The sequence below is a fragment of the Exophiala spinifera genome (assembly GCF_000836115.1).
Source record: "Exophiala spinifera strain CBS 89968 unplaced genomic scaffold supercont1.10, whole genome shotgun sequence".
NCBI lineage: Eukaryota > Fungi > Ascomycota > Eurotiomycetes > Chaetothyriales > Herpotrichiellaceae > Exophiala > Exophiala spinifera.
Window position 1 is genome coordinate 42744 of NW_015622522.1, and position 21003 is coordinate 63746.

General features: G+C 50.1%; 8 protein-coding genes across 8 annotated transcripts; 3 read left to right on the forward strand and 5 right to left on the reverse strand.

The window, feature by feature from the left end:
* Positions 1-413: 413 nt before the first annotated feature.
* On the forward strand, positions 414-1370 carry PV08_11691 (uncharacterized protein; the record flags this gene model as incomplete). The annotated part of the gene is made up of 1 exon (XM_016385999.1): positions 414-1370. One exon carries the CDS (start codon positions 414-416, stop codon positions 1368-1370), a length of 957 nt encoding a protein of 318 aa, XP_016230131.1.
* Positions 1371-3126: 1756 nt separating this feature from the next.
* Positions 3127-5179, forward strand: PV08_11692 (uncharacterized protein; the record flags this gene model as incomplete). The annotated part of the gene is made up of 8 exons (XM_016386000.1): positions 3127-3330; positions 3404-3598; positions 3664-3758; positions 3816-4216; positions 4269-4394; positions 4450-4565; positions 4633-4921; positions 4983-5179. The coding sequence occupies 8 exons, from the start codon at positions 3127-3129 to the stop codon at positions 5177-5179; spliced, it is 1623 nt and encodes a 540-aa protein (XP_016230132.1).
* A 596-nt stretch (positions 5180-5775) lies between these two features.
* Positions 5776-6636, reverse strand: PV08_11693 (uncharacterized protein; the record flags this gene model as incomplete). The annotated part of the gene is made up of 1 exon (XM_016386001.1): positions 5776-6636. The coding sequence occupies one exon, from the start codon at positions 6634-6636 to the stop codon at positions 5776-5778; it is 861 nt and encodes a 286-aa protein (XP_016230133.1).
* Positions 6637-7729: 1093 nt separating this feature from the next.
* On the reverse strand, positions 7730-10037 carry PV08_11694 (uncharacterized protein; the record flags this gene model as incomplete). The annotated part of the gene is made up of 2 exons (XM_016386002.1): positions 7730-9062; positions 9121-10037. The coding sequence occupies 2 exons, from the start codon at positions 10035-10037 to the stop codon at positions 7730-7732; spliced, it is 2250 nt and encodes a 749-aa protein (XP_016230134.1).
* A 665-nt stretch (positions 10038-10702) lies between these two features.
* Positions 10703-12578, reverse strand: PV08_11695 (uncharacterized protein; the record flags this gene model as incomplete). The annotated part of the gene is made up of 6 exons (XM_016386003.1): positions 10703-10835; positions 10883-11115; positions 11187-11322; positions 11386-11490; positions 11551-12317; positions 12375-12578. The coding sequence occupies 6 exons, from the start codon at positions 12576-12578 to the stop codon at positions 10703-10705; spliced, it is 1578 nt and encodes a 525-aa protein (XP_016230135.1).
* A 578-nt stretch (positions 12579-13156) lies between these two features.
* PV08_11696 (uncharacterized protein) lies at positions 13157-15853 on the forward strand (the record flags this gene model as incomplete). The annotated part of the gene is made up of 1 exon (XM_016386004.1): positions 13157-15853. One exon carries the CDS (start codon positions 13157-13159, stop codon positions 15851-15853), a length of 2697 nt encoding a protein of 898 aa, XP_016230136.1.
* Positions 15854-16243: 390 nt separating this feature from the next.
* PV08_11697 (uncharacterized protein) lies at positions 16244-17991 on the reverse strand (the record flags this gene model as incomplete). Its single annotated transcript, XM_016386005.1, has 2 exons — positions 16244-17588; positions 17654-17991. The coding sequence occupies 2 exons, from the start codon at positions 17989-17991 to the stop codon at positions 16244-16246; spliced, it is 1683 nt and encodes a 560-aa protein (XP_016230137.1).
* An 861-nt stretch (positions 17992-18852) lies between these two features.
* On the reverse strand, positions 18853-20698 carry PV08_11698 (uncharacterized protein; the record flags this gene model as incomplete). The annotated part of the gene is made up of 3 exons (XM_016386006.1): positions 18853-19385; positions 19435-20421; positions 20482-20698. The coding sequence occupies 3 exons, from the start codon at positions 20696-20698 to the stop codon at positions 18853-18855; spliced, it is 1737 nt and encodes a 578-aa protein (XP_016230138.1).
* Between the last annotated feature and the right edge of the window lie 305 nt (positions 20699-21003).

Consider the following 21003-nt stretch of genomic DNA (forward strand, 5'->3'; position numbering starts at 1 on the left):
TATTTGAATGGAAGTCTACGTCATCGCCGGGATGCTGTTCCTCCGTTTCACCTCGATGTTGATATCTTCCCTACAGTCATTCGCGATATGTTCTTTACAATCACGGGGCCATGTGGGTTGAGAATGGTGGTGATCATGCGAAACCATTCGCCAATGGGTCGTTTTATGAGGGCCAGGCTATCCTCCCGCATACCGACTCTGACATGATTATAAGTACAGCTGTTGTCCCAAGGCAGTGTTTCAGAACCTAGGAACGTTGCTTACGAAAGGAGGCACCACACGAATACTTTAACGGTAGTAATAACACGTGTAACTCAGGCGATATCAGACCGCCGACACTCCGGTTTCTTGCCCCTAGCTTCTCTACACCTATCCCAAGAAGACAAAGGATCTAGAAGGTCGTCGATCACGCGATGTCCGCCAACGGTGTTGATCCTCCTCTTCAGCCATCCTCGCGATGGATCCAGGTCCCCTCAGACTCAGACGGCCAGACTTCAATAAGACTTCACGTCAAACACCTACAGCCGCCAAATGCCGATCCTTCTGCGCCAACGATTCTCTTCCTCCCGTTTTGGGGAGGATGTGCCTCAACATATGATGCCATACCCTCTCATGCCGCGGCTGCTGGACTCAAGAATATTGGTGTAGCCCTGTCTTATCGCGGCACCGGCGAATCTGAGACTAGCGACGCCGATTCCATACACGAACACTCTGTCGAAGCGCTTGCTAATGACGTCTTGGCCATAATGCGTAGCGAGCAGATTTCCGATCTTGTACCGAGTGGAGAGTTTGTGGTTGTGGCCCATAGTATGAGTGCTAAGGTTGCCTGGCTTGTGCTGAGAGACATAGGACGAGGGCTTTTTCTCCACGGTGGCATACAGAAGGTGGTGATTCGGTCATTGTTGTTGCTTGCCCCAGCTCCACCAGGACCGTTGGTGCTACCTGCGAATATCCGCCAGCAGCAGTTGCAGGCCTACGAGAACCTCGAGAACGCAACTTTCACTGTGGAAAATATCCTTACCAACGGAAATCTGGACGACGGTTGTATGAATCAACTGGCCAGGGATGCGGTTGCAATGAGTACCGGCGCAAAGAACGGCTGGGTGGAACTGGGGATGAAGCTGAATTGTACGGAAGTGGTTGACCAGGTGGTAAGATTGGTGCCAGACTTAAAGATTTGTGTGCTTGCTGGACGTCAGGACGTCGTCGAGACTGTGGAACGGGTGCAGAAGGAGACGGTAGACGTACTAAGAGGACTGAGGGGTGGTGTGGTGTCGTTCAAGGTCGTTGAAAGCTGCGGGCACTTACTGCCCGTTGAGGCGCCGGCAGAGGTGGTCAGAGAGCTGAAAAGGTTGCTAGAAGGTTGTTGAAACCCCGTGGCTATCAAGGTGCTTTGTGAAAGCTTGCAACATCGATTTTAATCTACGTGAAGTCGATGTGAAAATGCGTCAAACCAGCACTCAGCTTCTCTTCGGTAGTCCAAAGCTTTCGCCTGTTGTTTAAAGACTCTAAAGGCAAAACTACGCCAGGTCCGAGCAGTTCACGACATGCATAAAGGATAATGTGGAGCAAGAGCACATTTCTGCTTACTGTAGCTCGAAAGAGCTATCTACGTATGGACAGACATGCCGGTATCCAGGTGACAGTTCCGTGCATCGTACAGTGGAGGTATTTTCTACATTGGGCCTCAGAAGTTTGCCCCAATGTTTTTTTTAAAGTTACATGCTATGAGCTGCCGACGGAGTTTCTTCGCGGCCCAGAATATTTGAAAGTTTACCGACTACCACAATAGCGAGGCCATTAGTCCGTGATGCTTTTCTTTCACCCGTATCAGGCATGCCCGAAACTACTACTACCGGCTCATGTTACAGCTTTGTTGATGTTGAATATCCTTCAACTTTGCCGGTATCGATGTGAGCACAGCAACTGACGCCTCGGTGCTGAGAGAGGAAAGAAGAGACTCTTGGGAGACGATTTGAAGCTAGCATATTGTACCAAGGTAGCATCGTCTGCCACATCTCGACCATTGGCAAATTGGTTGCAATGTACGTGTAGGAGGAGACGCAGAACAAGAGTTGCAGGAAAGCGGTCATGGGGATGTGGATTTGAGATAAGACGAAGAGTAGTAGTAGCGTCGGTAGGGCCGTGTGCTTACTCTGCGCTAACACGATGATAGGGATCAATCGGGGACTGGAAGATAGTGGCAAAGGGTATGACGATATTGGCGAAGGTCTACCCTTCAAGGAGGGTGGCACGAGTTCTGGCCCACGAGCTTCAACGCCGAAATCAGAAGAAGCTTGGCTGAATCGAAACTCTCAAGACTTCTCCCTTTTTGAGATCTTCTCCTTTAAGGGGGATGCATACCTAGTTGACTGTGATCGAGTCGGTATCAGTACCAAGCCTCGCGGCGAGGGACGGCTCGTGATGTAGGGAGCCACGTCAAGCAACGGTAGCGTGGAAAAATGGATTAGGGAAAACTTCTCGCATCCTGAACTCATATCAGGACACAAATCGAACCCAAAAATGGGCATAAACGAGCTTGGGAACGTGTATGTTATCACGTTACGTATAATGCACGAGTGACAGGAGTGATAGATTGCTTCCACCTAACACCATGCGCAAACCGTGCTAATAGTTTCCTCGCGAACCAGCGACCTTTCATCCTCGCAAGGAAGATACAACGCTTCAGAGATCGTGCTCGCTTATGAATCCTTACCACACTTTTCAGATAGAGGGTCTAGACCAACCAACATCTGCAACTAGAGAAGATGGCGAGGGGTGCAAATGGCGCAATCATTGGGGTGGTGCGTGGAAGTAAATGGTACAATCCAACCCCATAATTGCGAATGGCGATCCATCTGCTTCCAAAAATTACGCCACACCAACTAGGAGCTGAAAGGGGAAAGGGGATTACCCGACATCACGCCAACTGAGATTCCACCATATTTTGTTCCTTTTGTTCACCATGTTGGCCGAAGATTGCGTGCTTTGGATGCGTGGCTACGACAGCGGCAGATGGAAGTGTAATGCAAAGTTTATTAGAAAGAAATAAAAGAATCGTAAAAGCCATCAGAATCGCGGTTTGTACTTTCGTCAACACCCCAAGTGCAGACGCTGGCCATCGACATGGGCAAAGTACAAGACCCCAATGTCGTTTCGGCTGCCGGGGACGTTGAAGCCGGATCCCAAACGTCCTCCAAGAGCTCGCTAAGCGATGTTGCGAAGCCAGTCACGACTTGGAAAAGCTACATCTGGGATACATGGGACCTGCCTAAAGATGAAAGATGGCTATTGTTCAAAGTAGATGGGTTTGTGTTGACATTTGCATCGGTAAGAATCGGACATGACGTCCATTTCGAGGGTTCTTGTTCTCTGCATGGTGTGACTGATGCACTTTTGGCAGATTGGCTACTTTCTCAAGAACCTGGACCAACAGAATGTCAATAATGCATTCCTCAGTGGGATGAAGGAGGACCTCTCCATGTATGGGAATCAACTTGTGACAAGTACATCGATCTGGACCGTCGGATATGTTATCGGGCAGATACCGTCCAATCTGCTGTTGACAAGACTGTCCCCGCGAATCGTCATCCCTACCGTAAGGAGATTCCTTCTGGTCTCTTTCAAATCTGGAAATTCAGCTTTCTGACTCAAATCTCACAGCTCGAGATAGGTTGGGGGGTTGCTACCATTGCCACATCTGCAGTACAGTCATACAAAGCGCTTTATGCAGTGAGATTTTTAGTGGGCTTGTTTGAGTAAGTGGCGATCATCAGTATATTCTACCTTGAGTATTACTTACCGTTCAACCTTAGATCAGGCTTCTACCCAGGCATTCACTACCTTCTCGGCAGCTGGTATACTCCACGTGAACTTGGCAAGCGTGCAATGATCTTTTGGCTAGCTGGTTCCATGGGAAACTTGTTCAGTGGATTCTTGCAGGCGGCGGCATATACGAACCTTGATGGTGTCGATGGTAGAGCGGGCTGGCGCTGGCTGTACATTATAGATGGCATCATCACTCTACCTCTCGCCGCCGTAGGGTACATCTTCTTCCCCAACTTGCCACAGGATGATAAAAAGACATGGTGGACAACGAAAGCAGAGCACGAGCTTTCCGTAAGGCGTATGAAAGCCGTCGGTCGTGCTGGTAAAGTGCCATGGACGTGGTCAAAAGTCAGAAGGCTTTTGCGCAGTTGGCATCCATATATTCTGCGTGAGTCCCTCAGTCTGACAACTCCTTGGAAGCTCATACTCATCAATCGCAGCCATACTATACGTTCTCTGGAACAATGGACTTCCCCAACCAGCCATGGGTTACTGGCTCAAAAGTTTTAACCATAAGCCTTATCCTGTTCCTGGAACACATTTCACCATTCCACAAATCAACTACTGTGGGTACCCCCGGTTCCCTGTCTGTGACAATTTTAAACTAATCACGGGGTGCAGTGCCAAATGTTACCACGGGAATATTCATCGGAATGGCCTTAGTATGGGGTTGGCTCTCCGATGGCCTGTTGCGAGGTCGACGTTGGCCTTTTATCTACGTGGGTGCTGTAATCACTGTACGTACAAGGGACTTTCTTGTTCTGATCCTTGATTGTTTAGACGTCTTGCTAACAAAGTGTGCAGCTGATATTCTCTATCGTTCTCCGCCAAATGTCGCTCTACTCAGACGTCCATGGTAGAAAGATCGTCTTCTATCTCAGTCAACTCGGGTGGGGAGCGGGCCCTCTGATCCTAAGCTGGATCAACGAGATATGCTCGGATGACACCGAGAAAAGAGCGATACTTGTGGCGGCAGGCAACGACTTTGCCTACGTTGTTCAAGCTGTGGCGCCAAATTTTGTTTGGAAAACCACTGATTTCCCGGCTGCTAGAAAAGGCTACCTGTGGTCGATCATTCTTCAAATTCTCCTAAGTAAGTCTTTCTGGTTGTGTGTGCATGGATATGACATTGATACTGATTTCCGCCATCACAGTCTTTTGGACAGCTCTTATTCAATTCCTACTTTGGCGAGACAAGCGTATTTCGGGAAAAGGAAGACCCGCCGATGCTCTCGAGTCTGAAGTCGAGGATTTCACTGGACTGGATACGCCTACAGGAGCAGCTAAACAACGCTATAACGATGAAGTTGTGTCGATAGTACCTGTTGAAACACACGCACCCACAAAATGACGCTGAGAAGCAATCCGCGCGAGTTTGTTGGGTGAGAGCGACCGGATAGTCTACCTGTATGCGAGAAGTCTTATAAGGTCTGACAGGGACGAGAGGATAAGCCCACGATCAGGACAGATAGTATCAATTTCTACATGCTCGCTATGCTCAGTCAGAGTTCATACAGCCGCCCATCCCGGTCAACGATCTTTGAATGTACTCACCAGCCACTCACCATTATGGGTGATTTCGTCCTAAACGTCGCCTGCCTCCCATATCTCAATTTAGCTCATTCTCACACCCTGGGATTTTACACAGGGGTCCCGTTAAACAGCTAGATGATACCAGCTGTGATGAGTTTCAATATACTTTGGAGGTTGTCTTTTCATGCGCAGTAGGAAGTAGAGCTTATCACAAAACTTGACCGATATATCATTCCAATTCCATCGAACGAAGCCTCACAAGCTGTGTACTTTCAACTCCAACGCATTTGACCATCCTCCAATGTCCGGATCGTCAGGGAGTCCTGGATGCGTGGTGGGTTCACTAAGTGACAGCTCGAGAGACGAGGACGAAGCTTCTCTTTCAAGTTGCTCATCTTCTGGACCGGATATGACTTAAGCCGTTTCTAGTTGTTGTTGCGCTGATTTGCAAGAAGCGATTTTCTCTTTCATAGTGAGCCATTCGGCGTGGATCGATTTTACAGTCAAAAAGTAATCATCCAGCTGCGCCTGAAGTTCTCGTTTTTCGGCCCGTTCCTTATCTAGGACATCTTGTAGTGTCAATATCACCGCTCTTGTCTCTTCCAAATCATGCAATGCCGTCGTTAATTGGTTCTCTAAGTCAGCTCTTTCCTGAACGAGAAGATCCAGCGATATCTGTAGGTCGTTCGACTGTCCACTGTATGCATAGATGTCTTGTTGAGGCAGTTTCATGCTCTGTGAACATCGTTGAAGGGCGATAATGTTTTCATGAGTCCAGGATGCTTGAATTCGTATGTCATTAGTAAGGGCATCTTTGCCTGAGTCCGTTCCCATATCACGCTGTCCGATGAAAGCATCCACTTTTGATTGGAGGGTGGCTCCAAGAACAAAATCCATGGTAGGTTCGGATGGAGAAGTGCTATTGTCTCCCCCCTTAACATTGTTCTCCAGGTTCCTGATCGTAAAAATTGTCCGTTTCTCGACTGAGGAGGTATTACCGGGGTGTTGTACGTTGTGAACACTCGACTCCTGTTGAGGGACCATGTTCGAAACAAAGGTATCTCGTCTCAGAACTCCGCGATCAATATCCTGGGCAGTACAGCCAAACGTAAAGCAGGTCATATCATGGTTACTTGGTTGGGTCACTAGTCTGCCCATCCTGGCACTTCTGAGAGAGTCCAGTAATCCCTTGAGAAGCTTCTCCATCAAGATGTGCTCTCGCTGATCCCTCCATTCCGGCCATGATTGATCCGTTCTTGAGGGAAGCTGACCCATGGTGAAGACACGAGCATTGGTAGCAGTGTCAAGTAATGCAGTTGGACTACGTCGGCTGTTCGACACTGGTCCCGGGGGATGTGCAGCTTGGCCAACAGAGAAGGGTATGCAGGAAACACTTCGAGGAAAAGAGGTAGAGAGGGTTGTTGGAGATGTGGAGAATATAGCAGAGGTAGCACTGCTCTGCTCCCCCCTTACGATGCGTCCCCTGCTTGCAAAACTGTATTGGTTCTTGTGGCTTCCATGGTGTTCGGAACCTTGCACAAAGAAACACCAGACTGCTAGTCCCAACATGACGGTGAGTACACAGTGCAGTGTACATAACTCAGACCGGTGTAGCTAGCAGAACGGGCCAACGAAAGATGTCGCTGGTCAAGATGATGGAACTGTTAAAAAGACTTTTTGAGTGCTTTGTCCCGGGCCATTCTTTGTGAGATACTACCAAAAACCAGGCACCACCTCAAGTGCTCTTTGTTGGCCTCGTTTTACTGTAGCATACTCAGCCCTCTTGGTACTTTTTGTTTACTTAAGAGTAGATGTCCTCTCCGTGGTGCTCTTCATATCCCTTTGTCTTCGGGCGGAACATCCACAATCTTTTTATCTTCCTCTGTACTTGACTGTCCTAGGTTAGTACTGCCCGTTCACCGCAGAATTCACTGACCTAAGCACTTCCCCATATATTTGTCCCTTGTGAAATTGCGCTAGAGCAGATGACGGTGAATGCATCCAAGAGATCCTAACTTGTTAGTTCATCACCGCAGCAGTGTTGCAACGACATGCAACAGGCCGAACATCTATCCACTGCCGCCGCCGAAACTACCAAGACCCAGAGCAGATCATAGAGTACCAATATGCCGGGGATTGTGACGTCGGTAATTACAACAGACGAGATAAGACAAGATCTTATAGCACTTCGAGATATACATATCCGAAGCTTGTAGTTGGCTGGGAGGCGCCCATGCCGATACAAGTAAATACTTTGAAAGCATAGTTCCGTAACGCAGTGCCAGAAGATGAGCTCGACCAGGGCGTGCCCAGACGTGACAGTCTGGTATTGTAAATACCCACATCCGTACCGTGAATCCTCAATAGACTAGACAACTTCAATATGTAGCGTCTTGCAAAGCCACAACCATCTCTCCATACTTATCAATGCCTTCGTCTTGGTCGAGCTGTTCCCACCATGTCCGAGATCCTGGATAATTCTCAGATGAACAGGTGACTGGCTCCTTGTAGCACCGCCGTCCCGACCTTGCTGGTACTGACTCTGTGATGCGGCTCCATCGCCAGACAGAGACGCCGTATACTTCAAGGCAGCAGTAAATTTGCAACTGTGCGCGGCAGACACCAACTTGTCACGGAGGCCCGACACCAAAAATACTGGCGGATAGCTGGCCCCAGACTGCAGATGTTCTATAGGGGCCCAGTCATACATGGCATCAAACTCGTCTGGAATCCTCACGTCGCCGAGTTCAATTTTGCCTATGTTACCGAGGCCCATGTCGCCCCGACGCAGCACATCCAAAGGGCCTGCATTGAGCATCACCGCATCGAACAGCTCCGGTTTCTGGACCAATGCTGCCGCACTGTTCAAAGCACCTAGACTTTCGCCCATGAGGACCACTTTGCTAGCCCTCAACTCAACTCTCAGATGTCGTGCGGCGCCATGGATGTCGTCAATTACTCGTTGTCGATTTTTTCCACATGCAGCAGCGTGCCATTTGTGTCCATACTCGCCGCCCCCACGGACATTCGCGACCGCGAGCGTCCCACGAAATCCGTCCATGAAGATGGAAAAGTCAGGTCTAAAGTGTGGAATAACAGAGATTCCATTGCCTCCGTAGACGTAAAGGAGAACGACAGCCGAAGAGGAGATATCGTCGGTATCCTGCGCGGTGATGAACATGGGGATTTTGGTCTGGTCGGCTGAATCGTAGAAGATTTGCCTAGTCTGTGGAGAAGACTTCCGGACGTCTCTTTCGTGGTGGAGTGGAAAGATATTGACGGGTCGAAAGCGCAGAATCTTGGCCCTAGATCCTCGGGTATCGAACATGACTTGGGCGCTCCAAAGTTTTGGAGGATCACAGAATGAGTTGTCCAGGACAAGTACTGACGCCGAATCAGCATCGTAGCTGAGGTCGATGATTGTCGAAAATGGTAGATGGTCGAGGGTTTGTACTAGTTCGCCAAAGGGTGAGAAGACTCGAATTTGATGCTGCACGTCGACCGAGTACACAACCGCGATGTGCCCGCCACGTATTACTCTGGCCATAACCATCGTAAGCTCCGGAGTGGATGGAACGACAGTCTCAAGAGTTGCTGTCTCTGGTATGTAGTTCACGACTTTCCCATTGTCCTGGGAGGTCCAGAAGATATGGCCTTTGGCAAGGTTTGCAACCTCGGCCGCCGGCCGGATACCAATATAACTGTTCATCGTGTGAGCGAAGTGTCATAAACGTAGAATGCTTGCAGTGTCACACATACTCCCATTCAGCGGATATCCCTCGAGATACTTCCATGTTGAAATGAAGGTTGAGCTTGTCGCTAGGCTTCCGAGTTCCATTTACAGAGGCTGCCAATACTACACCTGCTCTGCTTTTGTCATAGATGTCGAGGAAGACAAGCTCTCCATCCAACGATACATGTGCTTTGAAAGTTTGAACCGACCTATTAGGATCCCGATAGATGATCTCGTCATCCTCTTGTTTGGCTCCGATGGGATGAAATCTTAGTGTCGATGGTACGATTCCTACCTTGCTCTCGGCATCTTGAGGACAGTGTAGGTAGAATATACCCTCGTCAGCCATCCAGCTAATGACAGAGCTCGGTTTATATGGCAGCTTAGCGTCTGACAACTCGTCCTTGAGGACTTCGCCCGACTGTACATTCTTGAATCGAATAACTCCCGAATCGGACCCGTCAACACTGGCCAAGAAAGCCCAATACTTCCCAGTCTGGCTGAATGACGACGCCATGGTTGCACCGCCGCTGGACGACTCGTCATGGAAGACTGCAGGGTCGTGTCGAGGAGTCTTGAAGTCGACCAATGTATCCATGCTGATCTGGTAAGATCTAGGATGTTCGCTACCTCGGCCCGCCACCCGGACGATATAGTCACCAGTGGGAAGCCTCTTCGGTAGTTCCCTGACTACCGGAAGCTTCCACAGCGAGAGTAGACTTTTTTGAAGACGTTCTCTGGGTGTTTCCAGCTTCGCATCACTCAAGTAATCAATTGTCGCTTTGTTTTCTGCTTCGATGAATGCCTGCGTCTCTGGACTGCTCAAGTTCGTCATCCAGTTATAAGGGTCGGCGAGTGACACGGATCCATGCCGAACGCTTTGGAATATAGTGACATGGTCAGATCGATGAACTTGAGGATTTTCTGTTGTCTGTGGCGCCATACTGAATAATGGTATTCATCTCTTCTACTGTGTCGTAGAAAACAGCTATGATGGTCGGTCATCAACATTCCGTAAGGCATTTATAGCACAGTGTCAGCTTAATCCTGGCCTCTTCGTGTGAGTCTAGAGGTTGGATCTCTTTACCAGAGTTCATTGGTAGCCTTTTACCTCGGTTCAAGGGTTAGTTCAAACTGACCAAACAGGAACGCCACAGATATTTTTGATCCCATCGTTAATGTGTCCGGTCACCGGGCGGAAGACGCGTGATGCCCGACCCTCCACACCACCGAGACCACTGCTGGAACAATTATTGCTTTTCGACAAGGCAGGCTAGCATCGTTGGGGTGTTGACGCCCGTGGGATGTTGCAAAGCGTACTTTTGATTAGAAAAGAATTGCTGAGGGATGATCACTGAACCCTCGAGGCTGGGTTCCTCGCAGAGCCAAGACACATTACAGGATGTAAAGACATGTATACAATTAACGTGTCTACTGAGTTCTGAGTTCTGAGTGTTATTCTTCGCATCAGTCCATATAGTCTCGCTGCATCTGTCACTGCAACATTCCATTCGACTCGCCGCTCTCAATTGTGGCCCTCTTTGTGGTTTCTGCAACTCCCTCCGGAGTTCTTCTGGGCAATCGAAGGGGTTCCTTGTTTCTTCTGCATCAGGTCATATATCGGAAGATAGGGTTCTCCTTATCTGTCAGGTCAGCGAGCGCAATGCTAGGATCTGTGATATATTCTGGATGCTCGTCCCTCAATCGAGCCTTCTTCGAATTCGCGCGGTGATAATGCAGTCTAGTCCAGATTAGAATCAATTCCGCACAGCGAGAGTCCCCACGTACCGTAACAACACGAATCCCGCTGCACTTGCACACAGAAGAGAAAGAGTTGAGATCTGACCAGTCGGATATCCTCGAGCGGCCTCATCACTTTTATATGCCCAGGGTCCCGCAAACGCACCACAATTTGCAAAGACAAATACTGTGGCATTGACCACGGTCTTTTTGGAGTACCCTGCGACATTTGAGGATAGCAGAGCGAACATTTGCACAAGGGCTCCGTAAACCACCGTTGACTAGATGTGGGGTATTGTCAATGAACTGTAGACAAGAATAATCACGTCAAAGGGGATAAATGGTAACTTACAATGTACAGCCCACCAAGAAGAGCACCTTTATTAGATCTGTCGCTCTTCCACAGCATTATGTTACCAACCATGGCAGGGATCAGGTAGGAGGTCGCTATAATCAGCCTCTTGGTCGGAAAGCGAGAGCCCAGGTAGCTAGGGACCACAGTTATTAGCTTGGGGGCTATTCATCCATCAAGACTTCAGCCAAACTCTTACCCAGATGTAGTTAGAGACACTACTGCCACGGCACTCGCTGGCATGGACAATATAATGGATCGCTTGTTTGAGTAACCAAAGGAGGTGACTAAAAAGCCAACAAAGCTATGTTCAGAGGCAGATTAGCTCATGGACAACGTCGATGTGGCAAACTTGACATCGCACCTGCCGATAGACTGGTTGACAAAGGCGAAGGTGAAGCTGTAAATACATAACGCATAGAGTTGAGGATCCAGATAAGCTTCCCGAAGGTGGGACCACTTCCATTTGCGGGCCTTCAAGCCGGTATTGTTTTGGAGGAGTCGGCGCACGGCGATTTCTCGATGTCGCGCAGACAGAAACCAGGCATTCATCGGGGATGCTGGGAACAGTACGACCATGACAAAACCAAAGGCGATGGTAATGGGCCCGAGAATGACGTAGATCCACTTCCAAGGGCTCGTTGTGTATGCGCCTTTGATATCGATTGCACCAAGATCGATGCCTTGGCCGATCAGAGAGCCAAGGGCAGTGCCGGAGATGTAAATACCTGCTCGAAGGGGCTGCTCTGGACTCTTCCACCACATCGACGTCATCAGAATTGATAGCGGCTGCGTGAGAGTGGAAAGTCCAGTAAAGAATCTTAAGGCCATGATGTCGGCAAAATTCTTGCAGACAATCGTGAGTAAGGTCAGGAGGCCTGTGAATATTATAACCCCCCCGCTGAAGCGACCGATGTGAAGGTGCTGAACTAATAACAGAAGGGGATACTGCATGGCGACCGAGCCCAAGGTTGGGATCGCCGCTGTCCACTGATACCGTGACAGGTCGAGGTAGATTTCCCCGTGCTGGATCTTGGGAACAAAGAGATTCATGTCCTGGACGAGCCCGAAGATGGCTGCGAATCCATATGCTTGACTGTCTGAGTATGCAATGATTGCCGCAAAGAAAAGCTGCTTTAGATGTCAATCTTGTCACTATGATATGACTTGTTGACCGAGAGAACCTACCAAGGGGAGAATGACAAGGTCGATTCTCCTCAAAACCATTGCTTCCTCTTCCGAGGTCCAGGTGATGTTTTGGTGTTCTATGGCAAAAGCCAACGCGTTGTCGGCATGTTGTACACTGACCTTATCCTCGTTGACATTGCCCCCGACAGTTTCAGCATGCGACGATGTGGCTGGGTTGATAGTCATGGCTTGAAGCTCACCCATCTTCAAAATATTTCTCCTGGGCCAGTATGAGAACTCAGAACAGTAGAAGAGAACTCTCTAATACACAAGGCATGGCAGTTCGTGACTTTATAATCCTGTCTCCGAAGCAAGCTTGTGCCGGTGACGATGGTTAACCGAGGCCTCACCCGGGGCCCCAGACACGGGGACCTCTGGAGTTGCTCCATAATCTTTGAGATCAGTCACACCTACATCTCGTGTCCTCCAATGAGTCTAGATTCAACTCCGAAGCAGAAGAATTCTGGGCGGCAGGTGACAGGAATCTGACCGGCCACCGGTGACCTGTGACCCACTTCAGGTGGCCGGTTGAGCTGGCCAATCAAACGTTGGTTCGATGTCGACCGGCGAACTCGCAAGCCGAATAGTGTGAAGTCGGAGCCCGGCAGCAGATGAAGACCAGGAGGCCTTAACCTGCTGGTCTAATCCCGAGTTAGACTTATCCGTCCGTACTCAGAAGACGCTTAAACGACGGTGTCCTCGCGAATGATGGAGCAAATAGCACTTTCTCAACACCGCTTCCTTCTTCACATCATTCCCGTCATCTACTACAGTCAAGCACCATGCTTCGCAAGGTCATAGAATTAAGCAGTGGTTGGAGGTACCGGGCAGTGGATGAGTCGTCTTCATCACCACCAACCGCCACGAGCATTTGGCGGACGTGTCGCTCGCTTCCTACTGAGATCCATTTAGACCTTCTCAATGACAACCTCATACCAGACCCGTTCATCGGAAAGAATGAAGAAGCCCTGCAATGGGTCGGAGAGACAAAATGGGAGTACGAGACTAACCTCACCGTCCCTGCTGACGCGTTGGTACCTGAATCGCGTACGGTCCTCGTGATGGAAGGTCTCGACACATTTGCCACGGTTACGCTGAATGGAAAACCCATATTGCAATCCGCCAATGCTTTCATGACGCACAGAGTAGGGCTCACGCGCGACATGTTCGAGACGAACGAGGGTAGTAACCTCCCGAGCAGCTGTAACGATCATGATGAATCCTCCGTCACAGGCATTCTTCGTATCGTTTTCGCCAATGCGGAACAATGTGGCCTCGAGATAGTGAAACAGCATGCTGAGCACGGTTGGTTCTCCCTGGGCAGCAGTATTACGCGTCTGGCCACCAGAAAGCCGCAATATCATTACGGCTGGGACTGGGGTCCAAAAATCATGACCTGTGGGCCTTGGAGGCCAATTTATGTCGAATACTATACGTCCCGCATTGCGGATGTTGCAATAAGCTCATCGCTGAGTGCAGATCTTCAAGAGGCCATTGTGGAAGTGTCAGTTGAGGTTGATGGGCTGGCCGAGCATTTTGTGATGGACCTTCTGTTGCATGGGAACGTGGTTCACCACGAAGTTGTCCCTGTTCGAGAACGAATTGGACGAATTCAGATGAAGCTTGCGACTCCTCAGCTATGGTGGCCCCATAGTCTGGGACCTGCGACAATGTACTCTGTTCAGTTGTCTTTGTATGCCACCCAAGATGCCGAATTTCTGATTGTCGATCAGACGGAAAAGTCATTCGGTATTCGAAAGGTAGAGCTGGTACAACGTGGGCTCGAGGATCAGGACGGGGACTCGTTCTTCTTCAAGGTCAACAACATCCCAATTTTTGCTGCGGGGTCGTGCTGGATCCCAGCCGACTCGTTTCTCTCCCGTATCAGTCCCCGTCGTTATCAAGACTGGATCCAACTGGCGCGGGACTGTAACCAAAACATGATTCGAGTTTGGGGAGGCGGCATCTACGAAAACCCTGCCTTTTACGAAGCATGTGATCGGCAGGGGATGCTCGTTTGGCAAGACTTTATGTTCGCGTGCGGCAGCTATCCTGTCCATGAGGAATTTCGTCGGCAGATTGTTGCTGAGGCAGAGCAGAATGTCCGCCGCCTAAGACACCACCCGTGTCTGGTGCTCTGGTGTGGCAATAACGAAGACTACGTTATCTACCCTCTCCGGGGCATTCAGTACGATGCAACTGAAACGAGCCCCGAAGCGATGTTCAAGTCGATACTTCCCGCCCGCTACTTCTACGAGCATGTCTTGCCCACGATCTGTGCAGACCTGAACCCGGGCACCCCTTATTGGCCCGGTTCCCCATTTGGAGGAGCCATGGTCAACTCTCCTCTTGAAGGCGACATCCACCAGTGGCATGTCTGGCATTTTGAAATGTTCCCCTATCAAGACTTCTCTCGCCTGAGTGGTAGGTTTGTAAGCGAATTTGGCATGCAAGCTCTTCCGTGTTTGGAAACCGCCAAAGAATTCTTTCCAGTAGAAGGCCCTTGTACTGCATCTGAGACCGATGTACTGGATAATCAATTCTTGAAGTGGCACAACAAAATGGCAGATGGCCACGACAGACTACGTCATTACGGACGAGCAAACATCAGCTTTGGAACGTCCGCGCTGGACGATGTCATATACAACACTCAGTTGATCCAGGCGGAAGCCGTAGCAACAGCATACCGATCCTGGCGACGCCTGTGGCAAGGGCCAGGCAAAGAGTACTGCTCAGGGGCATTGGTTTGGCAGCTTAACGACTGTTGGCCTGTCACTTCGTGGGCAATCGTGGACTACCACCTTCGGCCGAAAATGGCATACTGGGCCATGAAACGTGAATGTGCATTCGTAACGGGCGGCTTGAGCAGAATCACCAAGAACGGGGGTGCACTGGCTCTCGACTATTGGGCAGTGAACATGACCCAGAACGAGGTCAAAGCCAGTGTTACAATCCGAGCGTGGCTAGTAGGGACTGGAGAGCAAGTTCTCGAACAACAGCTTCATGATAGTGTTAGTCTTCAACCGAATCGAAGCGTGGACCTTGGAATCCTCGGTGTTGACGACTTAAAGCTACCGACCATTCAGCAGTATCGAGACATTGTATTTGCACTCGTCGTCGAGCTGACTGAAACAGAAGAGAATTTACCCAAGACGGTGCAAGCAGTCAACTTCCACGATCCCCTTCGTGAGGTGCCTTTCCCGAGCTACAATGCCAAGGTTGACGTAGCCATATCGCAATCCGCTGCGGGAATATCCGTGCGGGCAAGGGCTACAGTCCCAATGAAAGGTCTCTTATTTGAAGTGGATGGAGATCCGAATGCGAAGTGGGATGATAATGGCATTGACCTGATACCGGGACAGATAGCCGAGTTGAGATATTTGGGTCAAGGTCTCAGACCAGGCCAGGAGAGTAGGCTTCGAGCACGATGGTTGGGAGGCTCCCTGGATCAGTTGTCCCATCTGAGACCGTCTTTGTGAGCAGCGGTGACCTCGAGCGGGGTAGAGAGACCATCAGGTGGTCAGGTAGTTATTGGCGAGAAGAATGAAAAGCGGCTGTAAGAGAACACAGGGCAGCAAAGGTGTTGCTTGAGTTTGGATCAATCTGACTCGTGGATCACCGATTGCTGACAAAGCCCAAAAACATAGAAGAGTGACCATCTGAGACTACTTGTGGTGTAACCTGCAGGCTCCTCCTTGCTTTGATGTGAATTGGGTTTCGACAAAACTCAGGGTCAAGATGACAGGAATTAGAATTACGGTAGCAAATCAAGAAAGTTGGTTGTCCACGGGCGATCGGTAAACATCAACATAAAGAGTGGCCAGTCCTCTGAGTGAAGTCTGTTTTATCATCGTGTGCAGCATAACTGCTCAAGAGAACGCGCGACGCATGCATAGCAAATCTTGTGACGCGCGTCTATGTTGTGCTAGTTCTTCTTGTACTGGCTCTGATCTGACATTGGCCACCTGATCAGCCGGATGCGTCGTGGATTTCAGTTGATCCAATCTGTCAAGAACGACGCCACCGTACCGGGGTGGATTGGTGCTGCTTGCAACAGCCATCTCTTGCAAGAAGATGCCCGTGTGGTAGACAGTCTCGAGGTAAGGCGAAAGTGCAGTGGACGATGCTCCAAAAAGGTCGACTGCGTTGATAATGTAAAGACAGCAAAAGGCTATCAGAGCAAATGCCTGATCTGGAATGTACCTGAGTTTTTCGCGTCGCAATGGAGGCATGTCTAGGTACGGTTTGAATACGTCGCACGCGGCTTGAATAGTCGACAATAGCGACCTGCGAACAGTGTCATTCATGTCAAGTCGCGTGGTCTTTCGAGCAGTCGTAACTCTGCGCAAGTTCCAGCCAGTGATGAAACAGCCAATGTGAAACCTCGTGGCTCGCAAGTGAAATTCAACTGCGGCATTTCTCGTGACATCCAGGTCTGAAACGGTTGCATATGCCTCACCGCGGACACCCCACCGCTGAGCCCACAGTTCGAGCGCAGCAGCGACGTCCTCGGAAATGTCACTGGTATCGTCGATGTCAGTAGCGGAAGAAGGCGTACACCACCATTCCGCAAGCTCAGGCAGGTATCGGCCAGCATGACTCCACAGCATATAAAGATCGACCTCTGCCACAATGCGGGTCACTCTGGAAGGCTTTGAAATGTCCTTGAGCAATTCTGTCGCTGTTGTTATGGAGACGTCAGCGCGTATCGACGGGGGTGTTCTTGTCATGAGAGAAAAGTGGTGCGACATGGTAAACAGCCATAACCAGTAGGTGTAATCTTGGAATGCCCGGCTGTCAGCCATGTTGGTAGTCGAACCTTCCTCCAGAAGCGAGCGAACACTCTCCAGAGATCGATGCAGTCCGGCTCGTAAAGCGAATGATTCGACAAATGATTTGAGATCCCAGTGGCTGAGCTGATCACTACGTGAATGTGGAAGATTGAAAATGTCTGTTACAGGCTGATAGGCGTACAGTATCGCGAATGCTTGAAGCTCTGTCCACAGCAGATCCTGGTCGGATGGAATCCGCCGCTTAGAAAGATGGATGAATTCGGTTACACGAGCCAGCAGGGGCGCACGCACCCTTGCACATCCAATAGCATACTGCGCCGCGACATAGCCGGCACAGTAGGCCAAACACGGTCTGTTTCGAACCACTGCAAGAGGATCGTCGAAATCGGTGTCGCCGACGACAGGAATATAGTACAAAAGTCTAGCACGGAAGCTTCATATTCCCCCAGGTTAGCATCCAAAGTCTGTCTGCCATGAGCAACTCACAATTCAAGTAATTCAACTAGGGTTTGCTCGGTGATGGTCGGCCGCGACAAACCAAGTGGGTTTTGGGAATGTGAAAAGACACTGAAATTTTCGTCTTCGTGTCTAAGAGAGCTCAGTTGTCTCGCTGGAGACAGTTCGATTATGGCGGAGCTGAGCGCGACAAAAGGTGACTGTGCAGAGAAAGAGGAAGGGTCGGGGTCATGGCTTTCGGTCACGGTCATCGGGTGTTGAGGAGAGGGGCGTGGGCCAGTATCTTGGGAGCTGCCCGGCGGCGTGGTGGCCATAAGATGAACACCATCGAGGACGTCGTGGTGCGACTCCTGAATATTCGGCGTCATGACATTTTGGCTACGGACACCTCTCCGCGAAGCCCTGACCACGCAGGATTTGCCTGCCTTTTCACAACGACGACATGGGGGGTTGTCGGCGCCCAAACACCGCATCTAGGATTCGTCAGACACTGAGAACGACACGGTCTGTGGATCACCAACTTTCAAGCGTCGACATTCAATGCAAGCAACAGCAGCGGACCCAGCGGGGGCATTTGTTGATGTCGAGGACATGGCTCGTCAAGAACCTGATTGCTATCGCTGTCGGGGTTGTTACAGCGGCAAAGATCATGGCCCATGTGCCATCGGAATGAGAAAGCAGCGCTACGCAGCACAAAAACACCAGGCTGGAAGAAACATACTCAGCCGGTGTACGAGGTGTAGAGGCGTCTTGTAGAAGTGGCGCGATGACTTGAGACATAATATTGATGGTGTGGAAAGGGCTTTTGCAGCAGCACGCGGTAGTAGCCGAGGTTCGCAAGCATCTTATTAATCGCTTGCACGAGGCAAATGGGTTGACGAGGCTCCGGTTCAGCCTCGCTAAAGTATACTGTACAGAAGCATTGACTCGGTCTATCAGAGTAGAAGACTTTCAAATACATCCTAGTCTTGGCTTGTCATTGAATTGTGATGACGAGGTGACCTCATGTTGGCTCTCCAGACAGACAGGCTTTAGCATCAAGGGAGGTGATTGACTCAATAAGGGGATCCGCTAGATAGATGGTGCGTGGCAGTACTTTTCCGGTGCTTCAATATATATTCCACGACAGAGAATATACAATAGGTGTAGGCACTAGTATTTCTACAGGGCTTTGCGTGGCAGAGAAGCATGTACACTGTATACACAGCTCCCACTACAGTGTGACAGTATCACAGTGCAACTGCGACACGGTTGGTCTGGTATGCCTTGATACTTGGCATGAGGGTACACGAAATGATGGCCAAGGCACCGAAAGGAATGCTGCAATACCAGACATACTTGAGTGCGTATGCGTATGCCCATTTCGTGCCGATCGTTGCAGCTGCGGCGATTTCGGGGGTGTAGCCAGGGGTAGTAGCAAGAGTTGCAGGGGCGGTTAAGAAAGCAGTCACAAACCCAGGTGCGTCTACGACAGACAACCCTGCCTTGATAGCGTACTCGGCAACTTTCTCAGGTAGTGCCTTTGTAAGTTTGTTAACAAAGACATTGTAGTAGATACTGAAACCGATGGAGCCGCCGATGGTTCTGATGGAGAGAGACAGTGCCGCGGTGGTGGCGAGAAGGGTGTCAGGCACGACAATCAGAGCAATCGTCGCTGAAGGTACAAGCACGCCGCCAATTCCAAAGGAGCCAATGGTACCAAAGGCGACGGCCATCTTGGCTGTATCGGGTGTTGTCGCCGCCAATGCGCCAGCAAACGCAGCTATAGAACGGTCAGCTGAAAACAGAGCATAAAGAATCTCGCCACTCACTCATGAGAACTGTAGCGACCAAGAGGATAACCTTGGCAGGAATCTTGGTTGAGAGCAGTGCATTGAAGAACACTGCACCAATAGTTGTGGATATCCCATACCCTAGTCCCTTCAGTCCGACCTGTACTGGATCAGGATCATAGACAGCACCGAAGGAGAGCGGGAAGAAGTTGATGACGGAGTAAAAGTCCATCCCGGCGACAAAAGCGATGAAGAAGGCTAGGCCGACGATTCGCTGACCCTGAAACATCTCTTTGGGAACCATGGGGAACTTTGCAAATTTAATTTCCCACGCGATCCAAGCAGCGATGAGCAAGATCCCGATGAGTAGTTGTGCAAGGACATAGGCGCTGGCCCAAGGATGGCTATAGCCGCCTGCCTGTAGAGCAACCAGGAATATGGTGATCCCCGTGATGGATAGAACTGCACCGACATAGTCAATTCGCGCAAGAATCTTGCTCTTGGAGAATCCTTCCATTCTTGGATGTGCCTTGGGAAAATAGGTCGTGGCAAGCCCAATAAAGACGAGACCGTTCCAAATGAGAGAGATCCACTGGCCCCATCTCCAAGTGTGATACGTCGACAATAGTTGAGAGTACATCACATACGGCGTGAATGGGATAATGCATCCCGTCATCAAAGCCAGTGCGAGACCTCGTTTGCGAACGGGTACAATGTCTGAGATCCCAGCGAGAGCTGTTAGTTCGCAGATGCCAGCGCCTGCTCCCGACAGTGCCATCCCAGCGACACCCATTGGGAAGTTCTGTGCGCCTCCAATCAAGCAAATTCCAACCATAATAATGATGGACCCGACAAGTGTTATGTTTCGTCGGCCAAGGAGGTCCTGAAGGTAGCCAGTGAAAGGTGCCACGGCTGTAATCGCTAGAGTATTTGCCACTGGCAACCATGAACCGTTTTTCTCTGCGTGTAGATCGGTTTGGATAAAGGCTAAGCAGCCGCCGACAAAGTACAGCATGATTTGGGAACCTAGGGAGACGGGTCAGCATCCAAGCGGCAAGAGCTTGAGCGGCGTGCAGTTAGTCGTACCCGTGTAAAGACCCCCCAGAGAAAGTGCGGCTATGATGGTTCTGAAAGTCCAGTCGACCTCACCATCTGAATCATCACCCTTGTGAGCAAGGTCGTTGTGCACATGCAATGCATCGTGTGTTTCGTGTGTGTCGGTTCTATCAAGCTCATGGCGAGAGTCGTAAGCTTTCTCCTCAGCAGTGGCGCTCTCTGCCTTTTCATTGCTGAAGGAGCTCATGTTGCTGCGTGGATGGCGTACAAGCCGTCGATTCTAGCAGCTAAGGGAACGTGTCCACTGTCGTGGGAGAGGATAGGCACAGGATGAAACGATGGCTATCAAGACACAAGAATGGCTGATTTGTTTCTCTCTATACTCGACCAAAACCTGCCGGGCAGGCCGGGGTCTACATTTAAATAGAAGCATGCTGCCGTCTATGTGCGACGACCACAACTAGCGTTATAATTTACCCATGGGGCCCCAGAGGTGTGTTCCTGGAGCTAGACGAGTAGCACCACTGACTCGTAAAGCTTGAATCAATATTA